At 62.0% G+C, this 25,521-nt stretch overlaps 1 protein-coding gene across 1 annotated transcript in view; it reads right to left on the bottom strand.

Moving 5' to 3' along the window:
- WIZ (WIZ zinc finger) overlaps positions 1–25,521 on the bottom strand; it is a 49,409-nt gene that overhangs the window by 1,190 nt on the left and 22,698 nt on the right. Inside the window, 9 exon segments of the mRNA XM_067314731.1 lie at positions 263–703; positions 1,799–2,329; positions 2,568–3,104; positions 4,114–4,596; positions 6,546–7,055; positions 8,167–8,331; positions 18,083–18,448; positions 18,688–21,227; positions 24,007–24,067. Coding sequence (XP_067170832.1) covers positions 263–703; positions 1,799–2,329; positions 2,568–3,104; positions 4,114–4,596; positions 6,546–7,055; positions 8,167–8,331; positions 18,083–18,448; positions 18,688–21,227; positions 24,007–24,067 — 5,634 coding nt within the window.

The raw sequence follows: 25,521 nt of genomic DNA, 5'->3' as shown, positions 1-25,521 counted from the left end.
GAAGGGAAGAGGGGAGGAAGAAGAAGGGAAGAGGGGAGGAAGAAGAAGGGAAGAGGGGGGGAAGAAGAAGGCGGGAAGAAATGGCCCCAAAAGGGCAGCAGCCCCCCGCTCGCCTCTCGCTGACGGAAGCCGGATCGCGCCGAGGAGGGTTGGGGGGGGATCTTGGTTTGCAGGAACCCCACCGGAGGACAGGAGGCACCGGAGACTCCCCCCCAACCTCCCCCTTTTCCTTCCACCCTTTCCGGGCTTGCTCCCAACTCACTGTGGATATTGGGCCGCTGATGCTCCTCCAGCTTCACCAGCGACAGAGGGGAGGTGACCAAGGGCCGCTCGCCGCCGCCGCTCGCCCCGTCCAGCAGCTTGCCGGCTTCTCCGGGCGCCAGCTCCGCCGCCGCCGGCAGCCCTTTGCCGAGCAGGGCGGCGCCGGCGGGCTGCAGGCCGAGGGGGAGGCGGCGGGCGGCGTCGGCGTCGCGGGCGGCGTTGCGGAACTTCTTGGCGAAGGGCCGGCCGCCCTGGATGTAGGTGCGGTAGGCGCCGGCTTTGTGGGGCCGGTGGCGGATCCACTCGCTGAGCGTCTCGATGGGCGAGCCGTTGACGCACCACTCGGTGACGCCGAACTGGCGCAGGTGGGCGCGCGCGTGGCTCGCCAGCGCCTTGCGGTTCTCGAAGTAGAGGCCGCACAGCTCGCAGCAGGCTTCGCTCGCTGCGGGCACGGCGGGCCGTGAGCGGCGGCGGCGGCGATGCCACCCGCAGCCACCGGATGCGAATCCCTGCCCCCGTCCCGCGCTCCCCCTTTCGCCCCGTGGGATGGCGCAGGACTCGGCTGGGTTTAGGGAGAGGGGAAACGCTCCAAGGAGCTGGGTGAAGACGGCCGCTCGGCGGCTTCAAGCCGATGTCACCCTCCTTCTCCTCCTCCTCCTCCTCCCTGGTGCCCCGCGGAGGTACCCGGAGCGAGGAGGAACCCGGAGCGAGGAGGCCCCTCCATGGCTCATTCCCAAGCGGAGAGGGGATGCCGGGCCAAGCCGGCTGCTCCGCTTGGTGGCTTCAAGCTGATACCGCCCTCCTTCTCCTCCTCCTCCTCCTCCTCGGTGCCCCGCGGAGGTACCCGGAGCGAGGAGGAACCCGGAGCGAGAAGGCCCCTCCATGGCTCATTCCCAAGCGGAGAGGGGACGCCGGGCCAAGCCGGCTGCTCTGCTCGGCAGCTTCAAACCGATGCTGCCCTTCTCCTCCTCCTCCCCGGCACCCCATGGAGGCACCCGGAGCAAGGAGGAACCTGGAGCAAGGAGGCACCCGGAGCAAGGAGCCCCCTGGAGCGAGGAGGCCCCTCCATGGCTCATTCCCAAGCGGAGAGGGGACGCCGGGCCAAGCCGGCTGCTCTGCTCGGCATCTTCAACCCGATGCCATCCTCCTCCTCCTCCTAGGTACCCTGCGGAGCCCCCTGGAGTGAGGAGGCACCCGGAGCAAGGAGCCCCCCCGGAGTGAGCAGCCCCCCTCCGCAGCTCACTCCTGAGTGGAAGGGGGATGCTGGGGCAGTGCCCAGCTGCTCCGCTCGGCATCTTCAACCCGATGCCATCCTCCTCCTCCTCCTTCTCCTCCCAGGTGCCCCGTGGAGCCCCCCGGAGCGAGGAGCCCCCTCCGCAGCTCGCTCCCAAGTGGAGAGGAGATGCCGGGGCAGCGCCCGGCTGCTCCGCTCAGTGTCTTCAACCCGATGCCACCCTCCTCCTCCTCCCAGGCGCCCCGCGGAGCCACCCGGAGCCCCCCATCCGCGGCTCGCTCCCGAGCCTCCTTCCCTACTTACACGTGTGCGCCGGCTTGTCATGCAGCGCCTTGGCTTTGAAGGGCAGCTCCGTCTGGATGTAGGCCTTGTGCTTCAGCTCGCCGTGGCCGCCCAGCCGGTCATCCGGAAGCGGCCGCTTGGTGGCCAACGGCGTCAGGAAACCACCCTGGGGTTTGCCGGAGAGCGGCGCCAACGAGAGCTCCCGGCCGACGCCGGAGGCGCCGGCTCCCGGTTTGCCCGTCCGGCCGCTCAGGGGAGGCAACGCCATGGAGGACAACATCTTGCCGGGGGATTTGGGGTCCGTGCCGTCCTCGCCCAAGGATTTAGGGGGTTCGATGGTGGCGGCGTGAGGTTCCTTCTTGATGACGCAAGGCTTGGACTTCTTCTTGAGGATCTCGCGGAGCGTGTCGATGGGCGAGCCGTTGACGGACCACTCGGTGACGCCCATCTGCCGGAGGTGGGAGCGCGCGTGGCTCGAGAGGCCCTTGCGGTTCTCGAAGTACTCGCCGCAGAACTCGCAGCGGATGTCTCGCACCGGGTCGGCTCGGGAGGCTGCGCGGCAGGGAGAGGGGCGGCGTCGGGGAGAGGCGGCCTCCGCCCGCGGGCCCCCATCGCCGCCGCCGCCGCCGGTGCCACCCGCCGGCCGAAAGCGTCTGGCCGCCGGGAACCTCCCGGCACGGACCCGAAACGCCGGGGAGAGGGTTGGACCCCCGTTTCGGAAAGACGCGGAGCCCCCGTCCCCTCCCCGGCTGCGAGGGAGCCGGGTCCCGCTCGGCCGCCGGGCACTTACAGAGGTTCAGGGGAGACATCTCCTCCCGCGGGGACCAGGCTCGGTCGGACGGGTGGGGGTCTCCGTGGAGCCCTCCCGACATCATCTCCCGCTTGATTTCCACCCTCAGCTGGTCTTGTTTGAGCTTCTTCTGCAACGAGGGAGGAGAAAGGCCTGCAAACATCTTCCGGGCAGTGGGAGGTGGAGACGAGGTAGGAGACTGCCCCATGGGGCTGCCCGGCTGCTGGACCTTCTTGGCAATGGTGGGGATGTGAAGCTCTCCGGGCCCGCGAGGCTCCAAGGACCCCACACCGCCCAAGAGGCTCTTGGCCATGGTTTTTTGCCCGGCGCCCGAGGGATTGGAGGCGCCGCTCCGAGGCTGGGCTCTGCGCTTGAGGATCTCCCGCAGCGTGTCGATGGGCGAGCCGTTGACGTACCACTCGGTCACCCCCATCTGCCGGAGGTGGGAGCGCGCGTGGCTCGAGAGGCCCTTGCGGTTCTCGAAGTACTCGCCGCAGAACTCGCAGCGGATGTCTCGCACCGGCTCCGACCCCGAGGCTGCAACGAGGAAAGGGACTCGGGTTTGACCGCCGCCGGCGGGCCGGAGACGCGACGGACCGACGGATGGACGGATGCAGCCCAGCGGCGCCGGCGAGAACGGGGAGAAGCACGAAGCCGAGGCGGCGTGTCCGACGCGAAGCCGAGCCCCGAGCCGGCTCGGAAGCGAGCGGCTTCAAACCGTAGCGCGATTCCCCTCCCCGGGAAGGGCGCAAGCCCCGGCGGAAGAGCCGCGCTGCTCCGTTAAGCCTCGGCCCGCGTGCCGCCCGGAGAAGGCGAGCTCCGCTCACGCCGCGGGCACCCGAGCCCGGCAGCGCCGCCACCATCTGGGCCGGCCCCGACCGCGCGGTGCATTTCCGAGGCCGGAGAGGCCGGCGAAGCGGGGCGAGATTTTTCTTTGCGGCCACCGGAAGCAAGCTGCGGGCCGAGCCATGCAACATCCCAGCGGGAAAAGCTTGCACAGCGGCGAGACTCGCGCGCTCGGCGCCGGCAGCTCCCGGAGAAGAGCACACGGCTTAACCGGTCCCTATCCGCCCTCCCTCGGGAAAGGGGAAGGGAGAAGGTCCCTGCTTGCCGCGTTGGGACGGGGGACAGGGGGCAAATTGAGATGGATCCCTGCCCGGAAAGAGGGGTTAGACCCTGCTGCCAGCCCGTTGGCCTGAATCCAGGGAACGAGGGAGACCTCAGACAGAGCGGATAATATCCGGGCGAGACAAGAGCAGCGCGCACGGCCCTTCCCAGCCGCTTCGGGGCACCGAGGAAGGAACCGCGGCGGCGGACGGCGCCGGGGCGAGAGCGGAGCGAGAAGATGCTCGAGGCGGATTTTTACGGCAGGAGGAACAGAGGGGGAAAGGGAAGGGGGGGGGGCAGGAAGCCGGTTTAATCCCTGCCGCGGCCTAACGGGAGCGTTAAAGGGAGCCGGCCGCGTTTCCGGGCGCCGCGAGAGCGAGGCCGGGAAGGGCGAAGGGCAGGGAAGAGGAGGCAGCGACGAGAAAGGGGGGGAACCTACAGCCGTCGAGCGGAGGCAGCGCAGCGTCCGAAGCCCAGTAGGCGCTGGAAGCGAGCCCCCGGTGGCCGTGCGGACCGACGCCGGCCGAGAGACGGCGCGCCGGCGCCTTCGCTTTCTTGGCCGGCGGAGGGGAAGGAGGTAGGAGCCGGGCGGCCTCTTTGCGCGCAGGCCGCGGCGGGAAAGCCGGCTTCGCCCGCGCCGTGGGAGCCGCTGCAGCTGGGCTCTTAGAGCCGGGCTTAGGGGGGCTGCCGGCCTCGCCGAACGCTTTCCTCGCGCTAGGGAGGAGGGAGGCCAGGCGGCTTTTGAAGTCTTCGCTTTTGACGAGGTCATTTAACACGTCAATGGGCGATCCTTTAGCATCTGGGTCATCCACTCCCAGGTGTCTCAGGTGGGCTCTAGCGTGACTGGACAAGCCCTTTCTGGTTTCAAACCAGGCGCCACATAACTGGCAGTCAATGTCTTTGCCCGAGTCGCTAGCTACAGCTGCGGAAAGAAAACACATTTATCACAATACGTACGGTCAGCGAAGAGCCGGGCTCGGCCGGGCGCCGCGGCTCCCGCACGGAGGGTTTGGCGCTCCGGCGGCTTCGTTAACGGGAGGCCCTGAGGGTGAGGAGGGCGGGTGGGAGCGGGGCCGCGCGGGCTGCTTTGCCGGCGTTTCGGCTCGCCGGAGGGTGACGGCTGCCGTTAAAAGGCGGCGAGAAACGGGGCAGAGCAGCCGCGGGGCCGGGCGGCGCGTTTTCCGCATCCTCCAGCGGACGCCTTTCCCGGCAAGCTGCTGGCGGAAGCCGTCGGCGAGCGGTGACGCCGGAGGGTTTCAGGTGGGGGCGAAGCGAGGCGCTACCCGGCACGGAGCCCCTTTACGGCTCGCGGAAGAGCGGCGAGAAACCCGGCGGGTTTAGCGAATCCCCGGCCTCCGAGGGATTCGGAGTCGTCAAGCCGCGCTCGGCGCTTCCGGTAACAAGGGAAGGCCCGAACGCGGCCGACGCCGGGACGCTCACTTCCATGCCAGCCGAACGCAGGGGCGATTTCTAAAGGGAAGCGTCCCAGGAGCGAGGCGATTTGCACGACACACAAGGTCTGTCCCGCATGCCCGGCTTTTCCCAAGGAGCCCAGCTTTCCCAAGGAGCCCAGCTTTTCCCAAGGAGCCGGCCCGGCTGGTGGAGACCCCGCGAGGGAGCACGGACAGAGCCGGGCGCCACGCCACGACCACCCGCGCGCAGATCCTTCCGTGCGAGGCCGGGCGAGCTGGGGAAATCCGCGTGCGGATACCGCCGCCGCGCAAACGCTCACGAGCGCGGCTCGGATCCGGCGATCCGGGTTTCGTCTTGGCACGGCCCGGGCAAGGAAGCATGGAGGCAGGCGGCAGAGCGGACGTTGGGGCTCGCCGCCGACTCGCTCACCCCACGGCCGAACCGCAAAGCCCCAGTTCCGGCCGCGGCAGCATCTTCCGAGCGCTTAGACGAGCCGTTTGCAGCGGTACCGACCCGGATGTGGGCCGTTCCCTCTGCCGGAGGCGGATGGGGCTCGCGGAGCAGCGTTACGGCTCTGCCGGGAAGGCCCGGCGACGAGGATGAAGAAGGAACGGGCCGGAGAGGCCAAACGCCCTTTCAAGCGCGTTTACCAAGAGGTTCCCGGCAAGACTGAGCTCTGGGATAAAGGGGGGCAAGAGCCGGCTGCTGCCGGAAAGTCGTTCTGGTCTCAGCGTATCGGAACAAGTTCCCCGCGGAGCTTATGGATGAAGAGGGAGAGCGCCAGGATCCCGGTCCCGAGGCGCCTTTCCGAGCGCGTCCTGCCTGGAGGTGGCACCTCAACGCGCTGCCGGGTTTTCCCCACCGTGGAGGCTCCCACCGCACCGATTCGGCCGCAAAGGCACCGCCGCAGTGCCGGGAAAAGCCTCCCGTGCTCCGCAGGGAGCTTCCTAGCGCTCTCCGCTGCACCCGGAGAGCCCTTGGCCTCTCCGGGGGACGCAGCGGGCGTGGGATGGTGCCGGGAGAAGCACGGTGCTCTCCGCCAGCCCGGAAGGGTAACGCCACAGGCCGGAACGGGCTGCCGAGCGAGGAGAGAGAAGCAGAGGGATCCGCGTGCAAGCGCGTGGCCGTGGAAAGACTGGGATTCATAAGAGGAGACGATCCGCTCGATCCCGGGCCGGAGAGGGAGGCGCAAAGAGCTCGGAGGGCTGAAAGAGCCAGCGAGGAGGAACAGTTTTACCGAAATCACGGCGGGCGGCGACCGCGAGCGCCCGTCGAAGCCAGGCAGGGGCGACGATCGCCTTCCCACGCCCGGAAACGGCGCCGACGCCGAGCGAAGGGCCGCCCGGGCTGCCAAGGAGCGCGCCGGAAAAGCCCGGCGTCCCCCAACCCACCGCCTTGCTCGAGGCCTAAGGGGAAAGAGCGAAGGTTTAAAACCAAAAAAAAAAAAACCAAACTCACTTAAATTGAGGGGTCCTTCCTCGTCCGCCTGCGGCCACTGCGCTTTGGGCGAGCTCTGCAGCGGGCTCAGGGAGAGCTTGGAGCTCTTGTCCTCGGGGTTTTTCGGAGACGGGGAACCCGAGAGGGCGGCCGGCACCTTCTTGAGGACGGGGGAACCCGGTTGCGAGAGGCTCTTGGAGAAACCCGGGGGCGATTTGATGGCTTTGTTGACGGGGCCGTCGGGCGGGCGGTCGCCGCCTTTGCCGAGCGCCAGCAGGGAGGGCCGGGGCGAAGCGGAAGCGGCGGAAGCGTCTTTGGGAGAGCCGGATTTCTTGGCGAGGGCGGGCGGCAGGGGGCCGCCGTCGCCTTTGCCCTTCTGCTTCATGAGTTCGTAGAGGAGGTCGATGGGGGCCCCGCTGCTCTCCGACTCGGCCACGCCGAGCTGCCGCAGGTGGGAGCGCGCGTGGCTCGAGAGGCCCTTGCGGGTTTCGAAGCAGGCGCCGCACACCTCGCACGTCGTGAGGTTCTGGGCTGCAGTTGGGGCGGGGGAAAAAGGAAAAAACAGGGAAAAAACAGGGGAAAAAAAGAAGAAAAAGAACAAAAAAAGAGAGAGAAAGTCAGGGCGAGGCGGCAGCAGGCACCAGGAACAGCGTCCGGCCAGCTCCTTGCGGGCACGGCGTCCGTCCGAGCGGAGATTTTTCTTAACCGCCCCCCATCCGCCTTCTTGCGTGCGGAAAGCTCCTCTTCCCGCCACCGCAGCAGCCAGGGATAAATTAGGGAAGAGGGAGCGGAGCGGAGCCGCGGAAGGACAGAGAACTCTGCCGGCATCGCCGCTCAAGGGAACATTTTTGGGCGTGTTTTCGAGGTGCCGGGGGGGCTGCGAGCCGTGGGCAGGCTCTGGAGCCCAGCAGCGAGGGTCTGAGGAGCCTCACTGACCCCCACAGCTTTTTTGGGAATCTTTTTCCCTGGCAAATAAAATAGAAGGCTGAGAAGGGAGCGACTGAAGGGGTCTAAGGAGGATTAAAAACTCACATCGGTTCTACCGAGCTTCGGAAAGCTGCTGGTGCCAGGGAAAAAGGGCGGCTTAAACCAGCGATACAAGAGCAAAACCCGACCGGGCTCTTCCAGAGGGGAATTCAGCAAAAGTGCCTGAAAATCCTCCTGGATCAGGTCAAACCACCCCCTGTCCGGAGCCCCAACTCCGCCCAGCACGGGGAACCCTTCGGACGTGGTTTCTCCCGCTTTATTTTCCGCGATTCCAAAGCCTCGCAGTGCCGGATCCCCATGGCTAGGATATAACGCGTGCCGAAGGGAAGGGCCCCGCGCGCTCCGACAGCTCAGCGGGTCTTGCCGAGGCACAACGGCCTCGGATCGCTGCTGGCCGCCACCCGGGCTTTGGTGGCGGAAGCGGGAATCGAGCCTTGAAAACGCCAAGGCTCATAGAGAAAAGCTCCGGAGCGTCTTTAATCCCAGCTGCAACCGGATTCAAGTCCGGCCTAGCCGGACAGCAGCTTCCCAAGCGCCGTTTCCCTGCTGCAAAGCCACGAGCGAGGCGCCGACGGGAGCTCGTTTCTCCCTCGCCACGACGGAAACCCGCGGATCGGCCATCCGAGGAAGGAGACGGCGCGGGGACGGTACTCACTTTTGGAATCCTGAGGCTCCGGCTTGTTCCCAGGCGGCTCAGGAGACAGTTTGGTCCCTATCCTGCTCGGGGGCTGATCCAGCTGCCCGGCGGGAGCGCTTTTCTTCGGCAGCGGCGGCGAGCCCACCTCCATGGCCACCAGCTCCTCCTCCTCCGGAGCCAGGACTGCCAAAGGAAGGAGACAGTGAGCTCCGGAACGGGGACGTGCCAAGAGGGGGGGGAAACCCCAGGGGAGACGGCCGCTCCCTTTACAGATGTTTAAGCTACTCCATAACCAGATGTTGGCGGCTAAACCCGGGGTGGGGGGGAACCTACAGGGGGAGAAAAAGCTGACACGGTCCCTTTGGAGAGCGAATCCCTGCGGAAGTTTTCACGCTTTCCGAGCGGGCCGGGCCGGCGGGGACCAACGGGAACCCGGCAGGACTCGGGGGCGGCGGCGGTGGCAGCTCCCCGTGGCGAGGCCCAGCCCTGCCGGCATCCGGCTGGCGGGTATCCAGCGGGATGGGGGGCCGCGGCGGGCTCGTCCCGCACCGGGGAGGGGGCAACGCCGGTGCTCGGGGGGGGAGGGGGGCGCGATCCGTCGGGATTTTGCTTTCCCGGCTCGGTTGCTTCCTCGGAGCCGCCCAGGCGGATGGGGGTGAGGGGGACGGAGACGCTTGGCGAGCGGCGCCGGGATGGTGACAGGAACCGGGTGCTGACGCGGCGGCGGCGAGGGGGGGGGGGGCAAAGGCTCCGGTAGCCCCGACCCGGGGAGGGGGGGAAGGTTGGGGGAGGCCGGCTCCGGTAGGGACAAAGGAGGGCGGCGGCGGGGACCGGGACTCGGCGACAGCGGCCCTGGTTGGGCCGCTCCTGTCAGGGCCGGGCCCGCTGGCGGGGCCCGAACCGGGCTGGGCCGCTCGGGCCCGGCGCTGAGGCGGCGGCGGCGGCTGAGGGGGGGGGGGAGAGGGGGAGGGGGCCGCGGCCGGGCCCCGGCGCGACGGGCCAGGGGGGCGGCGGGGGAAGGGGGCGCTCACCCGGCTCGGGCGCCGCCTCGGGCTCGGGCTCGCCGTCCCCGCCCCGGTCCCGGGGCCGCGGCGCCGCCGCCGCTTTTGTCACTTTGGGCTGCGAGGAGGTGGAGGCCGCCATCTTGGCTCCGGCACATGCGGGGCGGCCGCCAGGCCGCGCAGCCGAGCGCCGAGGCGCGGCGCCCTCCCGGCCCGCCCGCCCAGGCCGCGCAGCCGAGCGCCGACGCGCCGGCGGGCGGGCAGCGGCGGGCGCCGCGCCGCCTCAAGGCCACGCAGCCGCCTGCCGAGCAATCGGCGCCCCCGGCCGGCCAGGCGGGAGCGGCAGAGATTCGCGGGAGGCCGCGCCAGGCCGGAGCGCGGAGCGCCGAGCTAGCGAGCGCCGGGCTGGGGTGGGGGGGAAGGAGAAGGGGGCGCCATGGCGGGGTGCGAGGCCCAGGCTTGGCCGGGCTGAGCCTTCCTCGCCGGTAACGGGGCTCGGCCCGGCCCAGCACCCGCCGCCAGGCGGGGAGACGGGAGCCGGCCTCTCTCTGACCCTCTGCCTGCATCCCTGCCACAATTTGGGATGCGCCGGTGGGATTTTAGTCAAACCACTCCACCAAAAGCAAAAAAAAACACCCAAGCGATTTGCTGTCGGGAGAAGGGATACGGGGCCCCACCAGGCTCCTGAGACCCCGGCGAGTGTTTCCGTCGAGCAGGGGGTGCACAAAACGCACCAAAACAGCTTCAAACCCAACCTGGCGACAGCAGCGAAGTCTCCCTAAACCCCCACGTTCCTCTCGGGGGGGGGGGGGGAAAACCGGCCACCAAGCGCCATCGGCGCACGCTCGCGCTTTTAGGCAGGATTATCCCAAAACGAGAGCAGGGAGCTGCCCTGGGAGAGCGGGGGGATGGGAGGCCAAGCCGGGCGGGCTGCTGGCGGTGAAGCCCCGCAGGAAAAAGGGAAGCGGCGGCGGGGGCGCGCGCAAGGGCGCTCCGTGTTCCTGCGGCTTTGGGACCGGACGGGAATGCGGTGGAAACACACGGAGGAAGCAGAACCTCCCCCCCTTGCATCGCCAACGCCTGCTGCAAAACCCCAAAGCAACGGCAAAGCCGCGCGGAGGAACAAACCCGCGGGGTGAAAGCCGGGGCGCGGAGCCCCGGGCTCCCAAGCCGGGGGGTTTCTCGGCTTACGAGGCAAGGATCCGAATTCAACGGCCCGCAGCCGGGCTACAATTACACCAAGAAAAACCCATGGCCCGCGAGAAACCCACCTGCCGTTCGCAGAGCGCGCTGAGAATAAACGCAAACACAACCAAACCGAGAAGGGGCAGCGGGGGAGAGGGGAGAGTCCGACAAAAACCCGCAGCTACAGCAAACGCGGATCCACGTTTGACACTCGTTTTTTTTCCAGCGCGGTGAAGTTTTGGAGGTTCAGATTCCTACCTCCTTCCCCATCGGAAGACCCTTCTTGCTCCTTACGAACCGCGTGAAAAGGGGCTGTCGGTGGATGAAACGGCACCAGCTTCCGAGAGGCTAAAGAAACAACGACAGCCCAAATCTTGATGTTTTAGGAGCTTTCCAAGCCCGCAGCAGCAACTGGAGGCCCCTCACGGTCTCCGTGCAGCAACAACGCGGACTGTGTCGTTCCGGACAGCTTTGAGGTGCTGGGAGGACACGTGCTCACCTATGGACCACGACTGCAAACACCCCGTGAAGGATCCCAGCACGAGTTCTCGACAAACCGCTCCCAGGACACGGGAGAGAAAAGCTCCTGGAAGCATCCAACGTCCCGGCCACATCCGTCACACCCGAAAAAGGGCTCAGTTTGGACAACCTGCTGCTTTAACCTGGACGCGAGGGATGGTCCACGGAGCGGATGGTGCCACCTCGGAGCTGCGGGCTACGCTCAAGTTTGCGCCGTGATCTGGGGAAAGAAGTCCCCAAATCGGGGCCGGATCTTGCTACCGCCTCGGGAAGACACAGAGAAGGCAACAAGGGACACCGAAAATGCTGGGACAGGCAGGACTCTGTGTTTGCTGCCTTGCTAAAGGACTCGGGCTGGGGTAGGGATGGAAGCACCTGCCTTGGCTGCCTAGCCAGTCCCCGACGGCATCCAGCGCTCCGTGGAAGCAGATTCCTGCCAAGGGGAAAACGGAGCTCAAATTCAGGCTAGGAACCAGCGTACAGCTTCCCTTCACTCAACTGTGGTGCTGCCTACCATCGGAAACCTTCGGAGAGCAGAAGGGAGAATATCAAGGGCAACGGCGCGCGCGATCCCAGCGCGGGGAAAGGAGGGAAGCGAAGCGGGAGGCCAACACGAGCTTTTCAGTAACCTGGAACTCAAGAAGGGAATCAAAGACGGCGGAAAGTAGGTCAGGCTGCAGGCGAGCACAGAATGAGCACGCAGGGACGAAAATCAGAAGGACTAACACAAAAAGGACACCGCGCTGTGCCCCGAGAACTGCAACACGAGGGGGGTCCTCAGAGCACGTTAGCCTGGGAAGAGGGGTGGTGGCATCTCCACCCTCCCCAAACTCGGCCCCCGAGCAACCTGCCCTGACTTTGAATTTGGCCCTGCTCTGAGCCGGGGTCAGATACAGAGCTCCAAAACGCTCTTCCGACCTGCGTTCATCCGTGATTAACACGGTTGCCGTGGGATGCACGGAGACTCCTCGACGGGAGGGAGAACTAAAGGCCACGTCCGCAAAGCTCAACGGCTTTGATTCCTTTTCTTCCCCTTTGCCGAGGGGTGACCACACTTAACCGGAGGAAGCCAAGGTCAGAATGGAAATAAGAGCAGGCCAGAGGCTGTTCGGCTACGCCGAGCCCTTCGCTCTCAAATCAAAGCGTCAAGAAAGAAACAAAGCTCAGAAAAATCTGCAAGAAACGTCCTCTTCCAGCCCAAGCTGTGCTGCTGGAAGAGGAAGACGGGGGGCTGGTCAGATCATCAGCCCAGCTGTATTCCGGTGCCTTTCCTTTCGACGGCTCTGAAACCGCAAGCACCTGGCAGACGACAAGGAATAGATAGCTGGGAACAAGCCACGTAGAAACCACCACCCGCCACCGTGATCTCCTCCAACCTCTAATACCAGGGATAAAAGAAACCAGGGAGAGGAATCAAAGCACCTGGATGGCCTGTGTCCACTCCCTCACCCACCTCAGGGTCCTCCCAGATGCCCTTATGATTAATTTTTGAGCTCTTGATCTTCATACCCCTTTTTTTCCCCATTAGTTGCCCCCCAGATTGAGCTCCCTATTCTCCTCGTTTCCTGTAGCCCTGTGCCATCCAGGATGCTTTGGTTAGGGTTGGGGCCAGTGCCTGAAAAATGAGGAAAAACCTATGCCAGCCCTTGCAGATAAGGGGGAAAAAAGTCAGGGATGGCGACTCTCATCTTTAATAAGATTTCTGAGGCTGCCTCATCTTCGGAAGCAGTCATGAATGTGTGACCTAGATATTATTTTCAGGTTGGATGCGGATGTAGCTAAGAAGCCGAATTCAAGGAGCGGTTACGAAGGGCGCCCTGGGAAGCGGGAGACGGATGGAGTTCAGCACGAGCTCTCCTAAACCTGCTCTGAGCTAGGTTTTCGTTAACGGGTCGGATGGGGCAGCGGCCTCGTGCAGCGTATAAAGCGCCGCAGCCTAGAAGGATTCGAAGATGCCAGCAGACAATTTCAAACTGGCCTGAGAAAGCTGGAAAAAGACCTAAAATCCCCAAATCTGACCTACTCCCTGGATGGACACGAGTCAGAGACAAGTGTTGTGCTACATCTCAGAGGAACAGCCCACCGCAGAACGCAGGTGAGTGGGGCAGAGAGGTTTCTTTGGCTGAAAGGACAACGAAATCAGCAAGCGGAATATCACAAAAATATATAACAAATGAGGAAAAAAAGGACTTAATTTGATGAGTACAAACTCCCAGCTGGGAACTGAATAGCAACAAGGAGAACCAAAGTAACACGCAGAATGCCTCTGGCCAAAAAGATGATGGAAACTGTTCAGGTCCATCGGGAAATGACCCCAGTGGGCATCTGGCCTGGACAGTGGCAATAATCATGGTTTAGAGGAATTCAGTAAATTTTCTGTGTTGTACTTGGAAGGAAGCAAAGAAATGGTCTCTTACAATGATAAATTACTTTCTCCAAGTATCTGGGAAGAGGCTGTAAGCAACCAAGTCGAGCATTTTTAGATCTATAGCAAAGAACTTTCTTTGCTAATGAGAATGCAGAATACTGGTTAGCAATTTTCTGATGCAACTTGTATTTCTGCTGTTACAGACTTGTTAATGGAAGACCCGGAGAACGCGCAGCACGGGACGGATACGCTGCTCAACGTGACGTGGTCTGGACGAAGCTGAGCTACTCCGACGCTCAGGGCAGTGCGAACAGGCTTTCGGAAGAGCACCAAAGCCCATCAAAGGAGCTTTTCAGAGAGCCAGACCCTCGCAGGCAGCGCATAAGGCAACGGCTGGATGGGGAAATGAGTTCCACCAAGGTCAACGTCTGCTGGGAACGTGGGGGATTCTTCACCCCTCCAATCTTCTTCTCAAGACTGATCAGCTCAGAGAGACGTTTCCACGGGCAGACACCCCCCTGAAAGGTTGCTGCGTGCTGTGTTTTGGTGGATGCTGGGCTGACGGGATGGTTCAGGTGGTTCCTCGCCCTTGGATTAGCTTTCCGTTCCTGGCAGGAAGCGGGAGATGGTGCCAGAGCTTGCGTACAGCATCCTTCGGACAGTGAGAACAACCCTGCGGCACCATCAAATGCAGCTTTATTCCGAAACAGAGGTTACGGTCTAAAGAGGGGGACGATGCTCTTCAGCTGAGGAAGGGTCTAGGCATTGCAGCGGCAGCCCCGCTTCTGCGTCCTCGTTTGAGGGCCAGCGAGCAAACGCTCGTTTGCTCCCGTGGCTCTTCCCCCCATCAGACTGGACCTGGTGACGCCGTTGCTGTGCAGGAGCAGATCTAGAGGAGAAGTCTAGGCCTAGCAGAATTTGGGGGCCGATAAGGGAGGCAAAGGGGGGTGTTAGATCTGCAGAAAGGGAGGAGAAAAACCAGAGGACGATGCCGCCAGGCCAGCGGAAGCGATCTCGGGGGCAGAGCAAGGTGAGGCAGGCTGAAAGGGAGGAGAGCCGCGGGATGTTTTGGGGAGGATATCATTGCCTAACGCTTCCCAGCGCCTGCCAAGAGGAGCCACGTGTTCTCCGAGGCGGCTGCCAAAAGGTTTGGAGCAGGAGATACACAAACAGTCTCTGTAGAAAGCCAAGCCGGGGTTTAAGGAGGCGCTCGCAGCAGCAGGGCACACTTTTGCCCGTCACGACAGGCGGGGAAAGCAACGGGCGAGTGCAGGGAACCACCCGGAACAGCAGCCACCAGCCCCAGGACGGGGTGCTCTCCGCGACAGGGCCGTGTCCGATTTTAAGAGCAGCACTTCAAGGAGCAGGAATCACGAATGATCGAGGGTCTAAAAGCACGACCGACGAGGACATACCTAAAGATCTTGGTACCAGTCTATAGAAGAGCATAAGACGTTGTCTCCGCTTAGCACGGTTAAGACGAGCAGCGAGGGACTTAAATACTAAAAACACCAAAGACCCCGTCAACTTTCTAGGGGCGAGGATAGGTGGCAGCAGCGTCGATGCTGCAGGAGGCAGCAGAGGCTCCACCGGAGACCGGAGCAGGCAAGCTAAGGTTGGTTTAGGTACTGCAGACCTGCTTTGGAGCAGCAGGAGGACGCGGGGGACCTCCGAGGTCCCTCAGTGCCTCGCAACATCCTGTTTTTGCCGCACGGGCACCCTTCTGAGTAACCAGCCCTAATTCTGGTCCGCGGAGCCACAGTCGAGTTCTTGCCACAGACCCAAACGCCTACTTCCTCCCTTTGACTTTTAGCTTTGCTTAAAGGCTTTTTTTTCCCCTTTTCCCCTCCTCGTTTAAACACGCGTTCGAGGGTGCAAGACGGGCAGGGGCTCCCCCAGCGCCTTTCCTCCTGGGGCGCTGCAGGGCAGCAGTTAAAACCGCAGCCCTTTCCCAACGCTCCTCGGTTTTGGCCGTGCATCCCGCTCGCCGGCTGCTCTGCGATGGGAAGCTTTGCCCTACGAGGATTCGGACCGGTCCGGGATCTCGCATCCGATGTTGCGGTAACTTGGTTATAAGCCCAGGTCAAGGAGAGAGCGCAACGGCGCTCTTTGGATTGGCAGATCGCCCCGGCATGGCACACGGAGCGGAGTCCTCTGCCTTCGTTCCCCGCCGCGTCCCGATTAGAAACCGCGAACCACAGGCAACCTCGAAAGCAGCTCGTGAAAACGCTACCCGAAAAGGGGACTTCTCCCTGCGGGAGCGCTCGGTTCTGCCCCCGTGAGCACGGGGATTCGGTTTAGGGTCTGCTAGCACCCGATTCTCAGCGATTAACCGCTCGCGGAGGCGCCTCGCGCCCTGGGCAGAGACCGTTTGGTGCTTTGCGATCACCGTCTGGAAGCGGCCAGGAAGGAAGCGGTTGGCGGAGAGCTGCGCGCAGGTGCTGAGCCCCGCCAGCGGCCCGGGGCGCGATCGGCACATCGCAGCCTCGCGTTTCCCACGCTGCCGCCGGGACGCTCCCGGCACGCCGGGCCGGCGACGGTGACGCACGTCCTTTATCCCTCCGCTTTCGGTCCATCCCGGTCTGCTGCAAGCCTGAGAGATAACATCGGATCTAACCACAGGCACCGCTAGCTTTTAGCGGGTCTTGGCAAGTTGCATCAGCTCGCGAGACGGAGGGCTGCGAGCGGCCACCTTCAGATGGGATTTTATGCTCCGTTCCAGGAGCACCAGCCCGGAGGGGACCTCCACGAACGGAGCGAGCGCCGCCTCGAAACACCCACGCTGCGAACGTCCACCAGCCCACGCGGCGCCTCTCTCCACCTCCTGCCGTTATAACCCGGGAACGGCCCTGTGTCTCATTCCCATTGCCCAAAACCAGCTGTAAATCACTGAAGGGGCATCAAACGGGAGCAGGGAACGTGACTCGGAGCGGGTGCCCCCAGGCCATTTCTCGCTCCCGTCTGGGAACGGCGGTCGAGGGTTCAGCAAGGCCACCGAGACCCGCGTGGAAGCGGGCAGCTCCCCGCGCCGGGACGGCTCACGCGGTGAGCGGTTTAAGGAGACGCCGGCTTCCGAAGCGGGCGAAAATCCTCTCGCTGCCGCTTCGGCCCCCTCCTCGTCTGCAAACGCGACCCGATAACTTGTTTGCTCAGCTGCTTTTCCGCAGCCGTACCCAGAGCAAGAGTTAAATAAATATTGCATGCAACACGTGCTGCCTCGTTCTTCAAATCGCTTGCGACAGACGCGCTCGGCGCCCAGCCAGAGGCGGCCCGAAAGAGCCGTTTTGGGCTCAAAGCAAAGCGAGGAGGGTTTTTGCGCCCGCAGGAAGCCCGTCTCTGCACTCCCAGCTCCTCGCAGGCGCGTAACTAAGAGACTTCATTTGGGGATTTAAATACAAAAGCCGTGCCGGGTTACCGAGCGCTGATGGCTATCTCCACGTGACGCGCTGCGCATGCTTCGGTTACACAACAGGTCGCTGGGCCCAGCACAGTCCTCGCCGGGGATTTTTTTTTTTTCCTTCTTTTTTGGCTTTCCAGACTTACCCGTTTTCTTGGCATTCTCTCCCAAAGAGGCTACTCGTAAGGAAATACGCAGCGAGTGAGGTTTAAATCCAGGCGCTCCCTTAGACGGGGGCGGTTTGAGCTCCGGCTCCGCTTTCCGAGCCGCCGTTTGCTTTCAAGCGTCCACCCTCAAACTAATCGGGGTTTAAACGAGAGGCTGAAGTGGGCTGGTCGCTCGCGACTCATCCGCGGATTCCCGATGCCCCGTCTCCATCCCGCGCTCGGCGCGGGTTTTTCTGCCTTTTTTCCGGCGCCGAAGCCGCGCCGCTAACATCCCCCCGCGCCGACGCGAGAGGGTTCTCCCGAATCCCCCCGGCGTTTTCCCAGCTGCCGGAGCGGCTTTGTCCGAAAGACCTGCCCGGGGGCAGCGGGGGGGAGGTCGCATTTTGGGAGCTGGGGGCACATCAGCATCCTTTTCTTAGGCAAATGCGGGCACGGTGCAACCATCGCCCGTAGGAAACACAAAAGCGGGAGAGCAGCGCTAATCGGTTTTCCCCCCCCTCCCTGGGACTTTGATATCCTCTCCAGCGATTTCTAAGCGAAAGCAGTTGGCATTTGGAGGCAGCCAGAGCCTGCCAAGTTACGGAGACGGGCACAGCAACAGCGGGAGATGCAGCAGCCCCGGGTCTGCGTTTCGTGCCGAAAAGGGAAAAAAAAAAGGGAGCGATGTTGCCAGTACTGATAAGCAAGCCCAGATTTCAAGCTGTGGCCTGTTTTTTTTTTTGTTTTTTAAATGACTTAAAATCGGGCACCTCTGGCTAGGGGACGCACCAGGTCAAGAACTGAATTAACCCCTTCCCCGATGCGCGACCCGTCGCCAAAAGGTGACCGCGCTCTGCTCTTTTCCTCCAGCCGCCTTCTGCCCCGTGATTCGGCAACGCGCTGCCGGGGGCTCCGGGTTCATCGGGTTTTCCCCGGTGGAAACCGCCCCGCTCCCGGGCACGGCGCTTTTTGTTTAAAACGACAAAGCCCAAACACGCAACGCGGGGCGCCCAGACAGACGGTGATGCCTCCGCCCGCCGTTTGAGAGACCGGGCTGCCCACAGGGAGCGACCAGGCTCTTCTGTCAACCAACGTTTCCATCCGCCTGCCCAAAAGCAGGATCGGTTTTCACCGGACGTCCAACCCAGAGGACAAACGGTGGAAATGGCTAAACCAGCACCTGGTTCTGCCGATTAAACCATTCCCTGGAAATAACCCCCCTCCAGCAAGGCTCTGCTCAGCAGAAGGAGCAGAGGATCCAGTTTTGGGGCTATCAAGAGGGTTTCGAGCTCGCCCAGGGTGTTCAGGGGACACTTACCGTCTCTGTAGGACTGCAGGGACTCATCTCCCCAGGCCGGGGGGAACGGGGACAGAGGAGACCGGGGAATGCTGCATTCGGACATGGGCGTCATGCTCTTGCGGGACACAAAGCCGTGCGCCTCCCTCTCGCGGCCCGGGGACGAGGGCTCCGCTCCCGCCGCCGACTGCAGCATGGGGTGCTCGGCCGAGTTGGCCAGCAGCTCCTTGAGGATGTTGATGGGCGAGATGGTGAGCTCCCAGTTGGTAATACCAAAGTCTCTCAGGTGGGCCCTGGCGTGGCTGGAGAGGCCGGCGCGCGTGTCGAAGCCGGCCCCGCAGAACTCGCACCGCATCAGGCTGAACGTGCTCGGGTCGAAGTTTGCAACTGCGGAGAGAACGACACGCGAATGAGCGGCTGATAAACCCGAGCGGGTTTTTACGGTGCCTGACACGACCGGCCGCCGCGCTGCAGAGGAGCAGCGGTGGCAAGGAGACGTGCCGGCGAGGCCACGGCCGTTGCGATTCGAGCTGGCCGCGGTAACATACGTACCCATCGTCAGCGGGAGGAGAAAACCCCGCCGCTTAAAACAAGAAAATAGAAAGCACGGTGAATTGAATACATACTACCTTTTTTCTTCTTCTTTTGGAAGGAAAATTTTTGCTCAATAGCTTTCACTTCTTCCGCCGAGATAAAGTGACGGACGTTGTAGCTCACCCCCACCCTGTTGAGGTGACCCCGCACGTGGTTCGCCAGCCCGATGCCGTTGTGAAACCTGTCCGGGCAGTAGGGGCACTTCCGCTCCTCGTTCTTCAGCATGGGTGAGTCGGAGTCCAAGAGGTCGTCAAGCTCCAGAGGACCCTCCAGAGGAGAGTCCAGCAGGAGCATGTCCAACGGGAGAGGCTCTTCCATCATGAATTCCCGGGACGGGATTGCTGCTTTCTTCTTGAACGGCTTCCCCCTGGGCCGCTTGGTCGCTTTGGGATGCAGGTTCGCCTCCTCGAGAAGCACGATGGGCACCATCTTCCGCAGCTGCTGCTGCTGCTCCTCGGAGGCTATCGAAGAGTCCGTGGCTTTCAAGGTGTCTCTGAACGTCCTCTTGAGGTCCAAGGCAGCTTGAGGGATGGCAACAGGTTTGATGCCTCTGTTCTCGGTCAGGTCTATTTCTGCGGTTAGAGAGATCTCCTCTTCCATGCTCCCGGCGTCGTTGGCCACCGTCCATCTGTGCCTGAGCTCCTCCAGCCCCGCCGGGTGGCTCCTGAGACCGTCGCCTTCTGCCTCGAGGTGCTGAGCTGCCGCTTTTTTTTTCAGCTGCTGCAGAGCAAACTGGGAATAGGCCTTCGCAGACGGGTGGCCCGACAGCCCCAGGTTTTTGTGCGGGGCAGCGTAGGGAGCTGCCTTCCTGGCGTGATACCCTGACGTCTGGTAGTCCTTTTTACTCGCCCCGTTGCTTTTGTCGAGCCGTGGGTGGGCTAAGGCAAAGCCGTGGACGGCTTCGTAATGCGACGCGCTCTCGCGGTGGGATGGAGAGAAGAGCCGCTCTGCTTTGCCGAAATAATCCGGCTCGGCAAACCGCCCTGGCCGAGCGGGGCTGTAGGCATCTCGACTAGTTCCAGGCTGATTGGGGTCTTCCTCAAACGCCTCCGCGTCCCAGGAGAGGTGGGAGTGGGCGTATTTCATGTGCTCCTTGAGGATGTTCTCGTTGGGGGCCGGGAAGCTGCAGAGCATGCAGGTGCTGAGCCCTTTGCCGCTGCCGTGAGGAGGCACCTGCACCTGCAGGGCCACGTGTTCATTTGGTTTGAAGTGTTTGTAGATGCCGTGCGCCGGGCTGTCCCGCATTTCTCCACTGCCGGCGCTTCCAAAGAGATTCACGTTCTTCGCGCCTTGGTCCTTCCTCTCCTTGACGTGCATCTTGGCGTGCTGGACGAAGATCTTGGAGGAGTTTGTGCCAAAGACGCATTTGGGGCACTGGAGCCGGGCTTCCCGGCCTTCGTCCGGAAACTCGTTCAGCTTCTGGATTTCTTCAATAATTTTTTCCCTGGATTCTTGGTGGAGCCTTTTGTGCTGCTCCAGAGACGTGGGGTCTCCAAAGGCCCACCCGCACTCGTTGCAGCAGAACTGGCACTGCCCTCCCAAAGCATCTCTGTCTTGGTCCCTCCCTGGTCCGCGGTTATGCTGAAGCATGTGATCCATCAAATGTTCCTTCTTCTTAAAGTAAATGCTGCATTCGATGCACGTGTACACCGTCGGGTCCTCCTCTGGGCCCAGCTCTTCTTTCCCCTGCTCCTCCAGCAGGATGCTGCACATGTAGGGCCTCATCTCAATGTCGTAGGAGCTGCAGGGAGCCGGCTCCAGAGACATCAGCGGGATCCGCTCCACTGAATCTTCGGCATTTACCGTCCAGGACTGTTTGCCGACGGCGAGGTCAGCGCCGAGCTGAAGACCCGGCTTCTGTATCGTCCACTCGGCCGTGCCGAGCGGGCTGATGTCGCCCAAGTCCGCCTCGACCACCAGCCCCTTCCTGTGCGAGGAGGAGCTCTCGAGGGCTTTGGGCTTGCTGAGGACGGGGTTTAGCGTTTTTCTGAACACCGTCGGAGTCAGCGGAGGAGGCACTTCGCGCATGGCCTGGCCCCGAAAGGGTAAGCTCGTTGCTACATCTGTCGGCTTGCTTACGTCTTTGTAGTGAGGACTCGGGCTTTTATTGGGTCTAGAAATCCAGTCGACCCTCTGGATCCCCCTCTTGCTTTTATCTAAGTGCTCTTTGCTGAGGCCTTCAAGTTGCTTTGGTTCGTTTTTAAGATATTTCTCTTCTCCGCTGCCAGCCGGTGCCCCCGGACAAGGGCTGGGCGTCTCTGCTGCCGCCTTGCCGGAGTCCAGGTCCTCGGGGTCACTCTCCAGTTGCTCAGGATCCACCTGCACAGTATTTACAAGCTGGGGCTCCACGGCGAACGCCGACTCCTTTACGCACCGCCCGTCCTTCGAGTCCTTCAAGCCAGAGAGTCTCTCTAAAGTGCTTTCTTCTCTCCCGTCGCCCACTCGCGTCTCCAGGGCGGAGGGATCCCAGGCCCCGCTGCCGGATACAGTCATGTTTCGTAGGTCTATGGAGCTCCTGGCGTCCGTTCTGTACAAAGCCTTCTTGAACTCCAAATGCTCTTCATTCGTGGAGCTGCAAATAAGTTTTGACGGTTATTAGCCAGTTAATAGGATAGTTTAAATAATAAAAAAATAAAAATCCATTTACGAAAAGCCCAGCCTGGAACCAGAGAGCGCCTGCGCGTGACGCTGCACGCTGGCACAACGCAGGCTGGGGATTTCGCAGCAGCTCCTGTATCCAAATATTAAAAATTTAGGGCACGCGGAGCCCAAGGACCGCTCGTCCCTTCCCATCCTCCCTCGGCCACGTACAGCTATAATCTGTCCTAGCGTCTTCTCCTGGGCTTGTTTCAGCGACGGCTGTAACTGCTCCCTACGGTGGCTCTTCCGTGTTTGTGCCAGGCACGACAGGAGCGTCCTCCTTGTTGGAAACCTGAACGCTCCTGTTGTGGTTTCCTACTTGGGCCAAAAAAACCATCTTCCCTTTATTCCACCCCACTCTCTGCTTCTCCTCCCCTTTCCCTTGCTAACTCCTCGGGATGCCGCAGGCTTGGACAGTTTATATATCACTGAACAGGGATATTTACTCGAAAGAACGACACTTGCTACTGTCAGGCCAAATAACGAGCTACGGAAGACTTCAAAGTTGCATAAAAACAGATCTAAGTGCCAACGTGGACCGTAGCAAAGGTCTCCGGCACCAAAGGATGATCCAGGTATGTCCTCCACGGGTAAATGGAGGTCCCTGGGCGGTCACTCTCCATAGCGAGAGTGGGAGATGCTGACCATCATCTTCCTTTCTTCACTGTGCACAGACCCCAAGCCACACAGAGCACACGGGATCAAGGTGGTTCCTCCCGGTGCTCCTTCAGACCCTCTACATGGACCCCAAACCCGGGCAGATCCCATCATGTGGCTGGAGAATGAGTGCCTCCATGGGACAAGCTCCACAGTGGGACTGGGTGGCTCCACGCCACCCACACCATGTGGAGCGGGTTGCCGTGGGCCTCACAGCACCGAAGATGAGGTCAGTGTTAGAAAGGGGGTGAAGATGCCCGTGAGCATCCCAGCCTGTGCCCTGGAGGTTTTGAAAGTCCTACGTTGGGCTTGGAGGCTTTTTCCTGGAAGGAAAAGGGACATGCTCAGGGCCACGAGGATGCAGCAAAAGCACTTGATGCTCTCCAAGATGCCCTGGGAGACTGGAGACATCTGCATGAGACCAGCAGCTGTGACACAAGACCTACAAGAGCCCCAAGACCTTCTGCAGGGCTGGCAGGAGGCCGAGTGGGAATGCCAAGAGCCTCGACTGGCACCAGATCGCCACGTTGAGGCTTCCAAACCAGTCTCCAAGAGATCCAGATGACCCGGTGTCCCCAGAAAGCAGCCGTGACTCCAACCTGACTCCAGGCCCTCCCTGCAAGCAATTCCAGGCACATTGCTCAGCTGGGCTGTGCCTACTCGCCATGACGCTACCTGCCCCACCAGGATGACCAGAGGTCAATGGAGCAAAGGGGGCCCCACGCAGCAGGCAGAGGTGGCCTCCAACAGGAGCTTCAAGTGGGGATGCCATGCAGATGGCATGCTCGGCAGATAAGGTCTCCAGGGCCAGGGCTGAGCAGATCTGGAGCCTCTGCAGAGCAAGGCAAGGCTCTTCCACGCACCCTGCCCTGAGGATACAACCCAGCCTCTGTCCTCCACAGCCAACTCCATGCCCAGCTTCTCCTTCTAAGCAGCACACGCGGCACGGCCAGGCAGACGCTCGCCACTTTGGATGCAAAACCTCCCATTCTGCATCCAAACCTACCCCCACCAAATCATCCCCGGGGAGGAACCTGCCGGGCTGCAGAGCCCAACACCCGGAGGAGCTCGAGTCCTCGTGCAAGGAGCTGCTCCAGGACAGCACAACGCTATCTCACGGGTCAAGTCACACCGCCGGGAGAACAAAGCGCCTTTGTCGGAGGCGGCAGGGCTGCCAGTTCCACGCGCTGCCTCTCTCTCTCTCTATCTCTCTCGTTCTCTTTTTAAACCTATTTATTTCCGAGTCGTTTCTGGAAAAGCAAAGTTTGGGCGCCAACCGAGCCCCCCACCACGCTGCGCTCGCCCGTCTTGACTCAAAATCGTTCCCTACTTTTAACTCGAGAGAAATCGCTGCTGAATGCAGGACGGGCTCGCTCCATCGTCTGTGGCACGATAGCGGGGAAATGCGATTCCCATATGCACCGTAAACCCTGCAAACATTATTAAAAATAACTCGCTAAGGAAACCGCTGGCCCAGGAAGGATCAGTCAACAGCAGCTACTAAAATAAACCCGTTAGAACACGCTGGGCATCGGCTGCACTGCAAGACGGGCCAAGAGGGAGAGTCTGAGCCAAGCGCGGGTCCGCACGCAGTTCCCTGGTGCCACGAGAAAGGATGCGGACCCTTCTCTGCACGAGGTTGGCGCTGCCACCTCTACATCTTTCTTTTCCAGCGTGCTCGGAGCTGCTTGATCAGCCTCAGGACGCCCAACACAGCCAGGTCAAGCATCCACCTCCCACCGTCTCTCTCCCTTGCACCTGGGACAACCCTGGCAGCGGGAAGATGCTCCAAGGGGCTATTTGGGGGCGGCGAAAGCAGGGCGGTTCACCGGGAAGCGGAAAAACGAAATGGAGCAGAGCAGCCAGCGTCGGTTTGGAGCGAGGCAACTGCATTGTCCGGCTCCAGGGGGGCTGCTGACATCCTTGGTACCGGGATAACCCTCTTTGGGGGTAGGCGGGCAGATATTTGGGGGTTTTAGCAACCGGAGCACTGTCAACAAGGGGAGACCGGCTCCCGGATGCTCTCCGCTCTGTGACGGATCCTGGGAACTTACCCGAGTTCGGTCCTGTGAGCTGTGGCTGGGACAGCACCGGAGAGGGCAGGATCAGGCTCATCTGCAACAGAGAGGAAAGCTTCAAGGTCAGTGCCTGAAGTGAGGCTTTCTTTAGCGCAATTTGCAATAACGTGATTTGGCGTTAAAAAGCTTTCCCAGCAGATAAACCCCCTCTGCTCCGGCTGCCCGTCCTTCCCTCCTACAGCTGGGTCCGGATTACGGGAGGATTTCCAAGCCACACTTAAGAGGGTTTAATCCCGCGCGCAACTATTTGATGTATAACCGTTGCTGCAGCTAAGCAGTTTAAAGGAGAGATGCCCACGCCTCCGGCCACGCTCCCGCCGCCCCAGAGAGGTACCCAGCGCGGAGCCGCGGCCAAGCGGCCGGACAGCAGTTGGCTTTGTCCACCCTGCGAAGGAGAGCGGTTCCCACGGGTTCTACACGTGGGGCTCACAAGCATCCCCCGTGCCTCCCTGCCCTTGGACTGGTGCGCGAAGGTGCTGGTGGCTTTCTCCAGATGCCCACGTGCATGCCGGGAGCTCAGAGGAGCTCTGCTTCGCGCTGGTGGTGGGTGAACCACCAGGATGGCTCCTGAGCTAGGTCAACCACCTCCAACCCTGCTCGCAAGAAGATGCAAGACGGGGTTGTGTCCCAGCCAGAGAGGACAGGCAGGCAAATGCCTCCTGCAAAGCCCGTCTGCAGGGTCTACCAAGCTATATCACAGCCAGACGCATCAAAAATAGGAGGGAGGAAAGTCTGCGGCTCCATCCGGACATCAGCAATGAAGACGCATCGATCGAACCTACCTGGCCCAGGTCTTACTTGTAAGAGTCGGCCCCGGGGCAAACTCGGTCAGCCAAGGCTGAGCTCGGAGCAGGACACATGAGCCTCGCTCCTCACGGCTCTGCCGTCGCTCACGCCCGTGCAGAGCTCCCCCATCCTGGTCCAGCCACGTGGATGGAAAACGGGGACTCGCTCATTATTGCAAATGAGGCCAGGAGCTTGGGGAAGCTGCGGCGCAGCTGCTTCTTGCAGCCCAGCCCCGAGTGAGAAAGCTTCTTGCTGGGACAAGGATCTGTCCCACGTCCCTGCTCCTGGCATCATCTTGGGTCATGGGCTGCCCCACAACTGCCTGGGACTCACCCTTGGGGACATATGGCCAAGGAGCCAGGTTTTGCTAGAACAGCCTGTGGGCTCAGCCCATGAGAGCCCTTATAGCCCAAACTGCCCAACCCTGACCTCTAGTTGGCCTTGCCATCCTCTCCCTGATGGATGCATCTGCTCACAGTTTGCATTTATTTTAGGGGCTGCTGGTTATATGCCATAAAAACCCTCAAGTCAAGCACGGTGGCCTGAGCAACACAGGGTTCAGGCCACCGTGTTGGTTCTGGAGATGGGCAAAGCAGGGCAGGACCTGCCCCACAAGCAGAGGAGGAACATGAAGAGTCCAAGCAGGTTTTCAGCCCTTCCAACATTTTAGGCTCTGGACACATTTAAGGTGAGACTTTTAAGGCT

This window comes from Apteryx mantelli, chromosome 36, assembly GCF_036417845.1.
Source record: "Apteryx mantelli isolate bAptMan1 chromosome 36, bAptMan1.hap1, whole genome shotgun sequence".
NCBI classification, from domain to species: Eukaryota; Metazoa; Chordata; class Aves; order Apterygiformes; family Apterygidae; genus Apteryx; species Apteryx mantelli.
This window is presented reverse-complemented; position numbering and strand designations above follow the sequence as displayed.